The sequence below is a fragment of the Bison bison genome, unplaced genomic scaffold (genome assembly GCF_000754665.1).
Source record: "Bison bison bison isolate TAMUID 2011002044 unplaced genomic scaffold, Bison_UMD1.0 scf7180017864322, whole genome shotgun sequence".
Classification (NCBI taxonomy): Eukaryota; Metazoa; Chordata; class Mammalia; order Artiodactyla; family Bovidae; genus Bison; species Bison bison.
In genome coordinates this window covers 6328316-6334573 of record NW_011494894.1, presented here as the reverse complement: position 1 = coordinate 6334573, position 6258 = coordinate 6328316, and the positions used below count along the sequence as shown (strand labels likewise).

At 45.1% G+C, this 6258-nt stretch overlaps 1 protein-coding gene across 1 annotated transcript in view; it reads left to right on the top strand.

Annotated features, from left to right (window-relative positions):
• LOC104998074 (chromosome unknown open reading frame, human C1orf21) overlaps positions 1-5117 on the top strand; it is a 157987-nt gene extending 152870 nt beyond the window's left edge. The window contains exon 5 of the mRNA XM_010853091.1: positions 2452-5117. Coding sequence (XP_010851393.1) covers positions 2452-2490 — 39 coding nt within the window. The 3' untranslated portion in view covers positions 2491-5117. The remainder of the gene's footprint in view (positions 1-2451) is intronic.
• The last annotated feature ends 1141 nt before the right edge of the window (positions 5118-6258 follow it).

Sequence of the window (6258 nt, the reverse complement as noted above, 5' to 3'; positions counted from 1 at the left end):
TAACACACATGTATTTGTGTGTGACACATACAACATGTATAAAGTTATGTGCCAGCAGGACTGAATCACTCTATTAACTCACTTAATCTTTAGCAGCCAGGTGAAGTTGGTACTGTTGTTATCTTTGTTTTACAAATGAGGAAAGTGAGACGCAGGGAGATAACGTACTCAGAGTTAATGTCACAAAGCCAGGATGACCACCCAGCCAAGTGGTACAGCCGTGCACTATGGTGATGCTGAACTATTAAGAGAATGTGAGCTACTTCCCAAACAGATGTTGTGACAAAGAAACAAGCCATGCATTTGAGAAATAGTTGTATGTAAACTTATTATTTTCTTTATGTTTTAGATATGTTTAGGAATAAGCCTATTTATTTAGACTTATTTAGAAATAAAAATTTTATTTTTTGTAGGTATTTAGAAAGTTTCATTTTTAAAGGAACTTGTTTCCCCCACAAACTGAAAAACGTAGTGTGTATTTAAAAAGGAAGAGGTTGGGACTTCCCTGGTGGTCCAGTGGTTAAGATTCTGAGTTCCCAATGCAGGGGGCGTGGGTTCAATCCTTAGTTAGGGAACTAAGATCATACATACCGCACAGTACAGCCAAAATAATAATAAGAATTTAATTTCATTAAAGAGCTCCATCTCTCCGCACTGCCGCTAAGCCAGTTGTTTTTGCCCCTGCCCCTAGCCATGGTCAAGCCCCACCCCCACGTGTTTCTCTAGGTCTAGGTCATGGGGAGGCTTGGATGAGAAGCACTTCAGACAGTCGGGACATGGCTCCCACTTCTGTTGAAAAGAAGACGTGGCCTATGGTCACTTATACAAAACCCTAAGATGTTAGCACAGGATGTTTGCAGAGACCAAACCCCAAATACCACCTATAAGAAAGTTAAAGATGTGTGCATGACCTGCCAAAGACTGGATGTTGTGTAAAAGCTTTATGACTTTAGAAAACTTCTGGCACTCTCTGGGCTTTGCTTTTCTCATCTGAGAAATGGGAGATGGGACCGTGCATGACACCTAGGGCTGTGGTGGCAGAATAAGCCACCACAGTACTACTTGGAAAGTGCCAAACACGGTACCCAACATGTACTCACGAAACCTGAGCATCGTGTGATGTTCACTGTTCACACCTCTGTAATCCAGGGGTCAAGGGCTAAGTCCTGTTGAGTCAGTATGATTGTCACTCCAGGAAATCAGAAACAACAAACAGAGACACAGACTGAAAGTAACTGGAACTCGGTCACATTAATAGCCTCTCTCAGGAGCCAAGGTCCGCGTCATCCTACATGTATCCTTCCCAACCTTGGTTACTGAGCCTCTTGTTCTTCGGGATACCCTTGTATCTTTCCAATACATTCCTCTTTTTTTTTTTTCTTAAAAATAAAGAAAGAAAGGAAGTGGTCAAAGATATAAATAGTATGGATACGTGACTTTATTCAAAACCCTTATCTGTGACACTGTGAGACAGGCAGGGCAGAGACTTGTTCCCATGCTCTGTGAGGGATTACAGATCACAACACTGTGTGCTTTGACCAAGACAGTCAGTGACGGGACATGTGGAACTTAAATCCTGGACCTAACTGTGCCTTCATAGAGTATATACCCTGCTGGAGAGAGGACGATATATGTTCAAAAGTAACAACTGGATGTCGTTCTTAAGCCTCCAAGTAACCTGTTTTGTATAAGTTCTGGGCTTGGAGATGCAGCTGTGGAATGCTAGCAGCCTGGCCTTTGGAGAAAGGGTCTTGTTCACGGTTCACTTTGTTTTCTCCTCTTCGTGACAAAATGGTCTCCTGAATGGATCATCCATTTGGTGATTATGTGGTGAAAGGCTGAGTCTTGTCTGTGCCTAGAATAATATAAATCCTTACCAATACAAAGTGAAGTGAATGAAAGTGAAAGTAGCTCAGTCATATCCAACTCTTTGCAACCTCATGGACTATACAGGCCACAGAATCCTCCAGGCCAGAATACTGGAGTGGGTATCCTATCCCTTCTCCAGGGGATCTTCCCAACCCAGGGATCCAACCCAGGTCTCCCACATTGCAGGCAGATTCTTAACCAGCTGAGCCACAACAGAAGCCCAAGAATACTGGAGTGGGTATCCTATCCCTTCTCCAAGGGATCTTCCCAACTCAGGAATCAAACCAGGGTCTCCTGCATTGCAGGTGGATTCTTTACCAACTGAGCTATCAGGAAAGCCCTACCAATACAAAACAAAAGCTTATTAGAAGCTTGGTAAAACTTCAAAGCGGCGATGTATATACAGTTTACAAGTTGGTCAATGTGTATTTATGACTTACATACCTGGTGCCCAGCAGTCACTGATGGAGCCTGGGTTTCATTGCAGGGAGACAGAAACTGAGAAGATGGACTGCAGGTAACCATCTCAAGCTCTGCTTTGAATTTCTCATTCACATCTTATTCTTTTCTTTTCCTCTCAAGGGTCGAGATTATTGTTCGGAAGAAGAAGACATCACATAGCACCAATCCTACCAGTCAAACCGGGAGCTACTACTGTGTAAATAGGTTACACCCCAGTTGAAATCTTTGCAAAGGTTGGTTCTCTTCAGCGAACAGCACTATAGCAAAAGAAGATCGTTCCATATCGTATGCCCCATTAAATTACAGTGTTTCTTAATGAACTTGCAAAGGAATATTGCTAAAAACAAACAAAAACTGTTATCGAACTTTCTTTGTTGCTGCTAGTTAAAACTTGTTGCAACTTTTCACTTCTCTCAGTGTCCAGGTCTGCAGCAAAATTCTGCAATTTCACCTTAAAGATACTGTTGGTTTTACAGATGCTCTCCAACCTATTTTCTAAAAGACGAGGTAGTGGTGAACTCAGATATCCAACTTCTGTTCTAGACTGGTTCCGCTTCTAAGACAAGCGCCTCCTTCCCCCTCCCTCCTCCCTGCCTCCCCCAGCAGTCCAGAGCCTTGCTTCTCACTGGCAGTGTTGTGCTTTGGAGATGGGATGGTTGCTATGGCAAGCCTAGTTTCTCTGCTAAGAAGAAGTAGAGATGCTATTATCAATTCAAAGCATGTCGTGACATGACTCCTGGAAGTGACACAGGAGCGAGCAGCAGGTGGTTTCATTTCCTGGGTCTCTTAATCAAAGATCAAGCTTGCAACATCAGTTTTGCTCAGATGCAGACGGAAGTGTGATCACAATCATTTTGAATCCCTCTTGCCCACTTTTTTTTCTAAGAAAATAAACATTTTACTGTTTTTATGTATCCTTGTCTTCTCCCATTCATCCAGCTCAGTGTTTTATGATGATCCTGGGTGCGGAAGCTGAGTCCTCCTAGCAATGGCACCTTAATGGCTCCCTACCATCCCATGTACAACCCACCACGCAAGTGCAGTGCTGGCAGTGGTCAGAGGTGATGAGGGGGACACCCCACAGCTCGTTAGGAGGGCCTGAAACCACCCCGTTCCCTTTCACTTTGTCAGCAAATAAACCACCCTACTTCCTAATCCTCTCCCTTCAAGATGTCACGTGAGCCTTGCCACTTCCATTGTCTTGTTGGCAGCACCGGATGGTGCAGTGAAAAGCGTTTGCCGCCTGGAACATGTAGTATTCCATTGACACTGGTGATGATTTCCAGAGATGCGAAAGCCAAAGCCCCGGGCCGTAGTGGGGAACGTGAACTGTGGGTTTGGTAGAGTTTATTTTTCCATATTCTATGAAGAGAATGATCTCTTCTCAAAGACAGAAGTAATATTTTTAACACATGTTGTCACAAGTAAGTAGCAATCAAAAGGAGAAAATAACTTTTGTATTTTTTTAACACGTCCGATAGCTTTGACGAGAGTTCTCTTTGTTACTTTTGGGGGAGGGCACCCTGTTCATTGCCACGCCAGCAATCCAGGTTTGGATTTGTTCCACACACACAGACACACACACACAAATACAACACACAAAAAGCACTGTATGTTTCTCTCTGTGGGGTTATGAACACAAAGGGCCTCACTATCAGCCACTCTACTGCCCTCCGAAGGTGGGTAGTTAATACGTTCTGGGCGGTCAAGAGGTTACCTGCCACTGAATAGACTAGGAAGCTTAGTGTGGTCTCGCTGCGAAGATGAGCCTTGACTTGAAAATCCATCCGTATAGCTGATGGCACCACTAATGTGTCCAGGGAGAAGTTCCTTATCTCCTTTTGGACCCAGCAGCACACACCAAACATAAGGGGAAGGAAACTCAGTCAGGCCCTAGAGAAAACGGACTCAAACGTTAGCAACAAAAGCCCTTCCTTCTTTCAGCCGGCAGCGGCAGCTATTTTGGGGAGCAGCTGTGGTTGTTACATAAACAGAGACGCAGCCAAAATTTCAGGCTTTTTATCCTGCTTCAAGCAGAAAAAAATGCAGAGAGAGTTCAAGTCGCCTAGGGTTTTACATCCCCTCCCTTTGTATGGTTTTTTTGGCCAAGTGACTAAAATAGTTTTCCTCAACTGTAAACGAACTGCTGAGCCCCACCTCAAACTTGTGCACCGGAGACTTGGTCACTGTTCCGAGAATGACCTTTTCCCGAGATCCCTTGCTCTTATCAAGCAAGAGCGAAGCAGACACAGAACGCCTTCCATGGGGTGTCTCAGATAGTGTCTTCCCAGAAAACCACCACCTTCAACCGAGATAAAACATGCTCACGTTGTTTTTCTTAGGGTCACGTTTAACATTTTGACACGATACACACATACACAGAACCACGTGTCCCTTGGAATCTGATTTTTGAGGGTTTCAAGTGTCGTTTCCGTGAACCAGTGGCTGTTCACCTGGGTTCTGTCCTCCGGGTTTAACACTGGCTACCTCGCTGATGTGCAAAAGTCATTTCACCTGCAGACACACGTGGTACACTTAGATCTGAGAAACGGGGCGGCCGAGCCGGTTAGCATGAAATGCTTGATTATGTTAGCAACACTCAAAACTGTCTGTTTTCCATTTGTCGGCTTTAATCATAAAATTGTCAAGTGATTTGTGTTTGTATTTGATTTTTTTATGCCTTCTGAAAAGGTCTAACGCAAAAACCTGTTGCCTTTCTCCCCCCTGCCCTGTGTATGTGAACGTTAAGCACACTGTCTCAGATACAATGAAAAAATAATCTGGAAGCTAGTGCTTCTGCTGGCTGTTATCTCTGAGGCCTCAGGGAGATGGAAGGAGGGAGGGAGGGAAAGGGGCTGGCGGAGGGAGGTAGAAAAAGGATGAGAGATGGACCCAGGAGCATTTAGGACAGAGCAGGTCGAGGGAATGGCCATGGGCCGGGTGCGATGCAGGATCCAGCTGATGAGCGGCCAGCGGGCAGGGCGGACTGTCGGCAAGATTTACTGCGGGATTACTCACACCTTGTGTGCTCTGAGTTGTCGAATTGTACAAGTTCAGCAGTCTGTGTGTATCTTTCTTTTGGTTGGCGGAGATTTGGGATCACGGAGTACTGCTGTCATAATTGAATGCGTGTTAGTTACTGTCTGAGAAGCTTAAAAAGAGGTTTTTTAACCTCAGTGATGCCTCCGAGCCCCGGGCTGGAGCTCAGGGCGGTGTTCTGGTCTATTTAGGGACAAAGAAGGTACAAAGTCTGGGGACAGAAAACTAGGTCAGCCCTCAGACACAGCAGCAGCCACCCCCCGGCCTCCTGGGAGACAGGTCTCTGTCTAGGCGTCTGCAGTGCCCAGGGTCTGAGGTCGGGCTCTGATGCCCAGACTAAGGAGGAACCTCCGTTCTTTAGTCCTCTGTGCGGTGCCAGCCTCCTCCACCTCCGTGTCGGGGCCTCCCCCAGGTTCCAGGGCTACAACAGGAGCAGGCCCAGGGATGATGGCGCCCCCTTTCGGTCCTAGTTTGAGTTACAACTTTGTCCCAATTTCACTGAGACTTCTCTCTTAGGGCCAGCCCCTCCCCTAAGCCTGCTAAGAGCAGAAATTATACCTCTTATGCAGTTTACCTCAGTAGCCTGTGAGGCCCCTTGGCATATTGATGGCAAGGCCTGCTTAGACATCGGCAAGAATTTAAAAGAGCATTTCCATGTCTACTGGTTTTAGAAAAGAAACTCAGTTAAATATGTCAGTTTGATGGGAAGAAAAATTATCAAATTCTTAATCTAGGAAAATACTGACTCTAAATCTTGGACTCTGGGACTCATAAATTTTTTATGAAAGGCAAAACAATTGACTCTCTCCTTCCTCCTCCCAACTCCATCATTAAAAAAAAAAAGTATCAGATTACACTGTATAATTTTACATAAAATCTGCTTTCCCC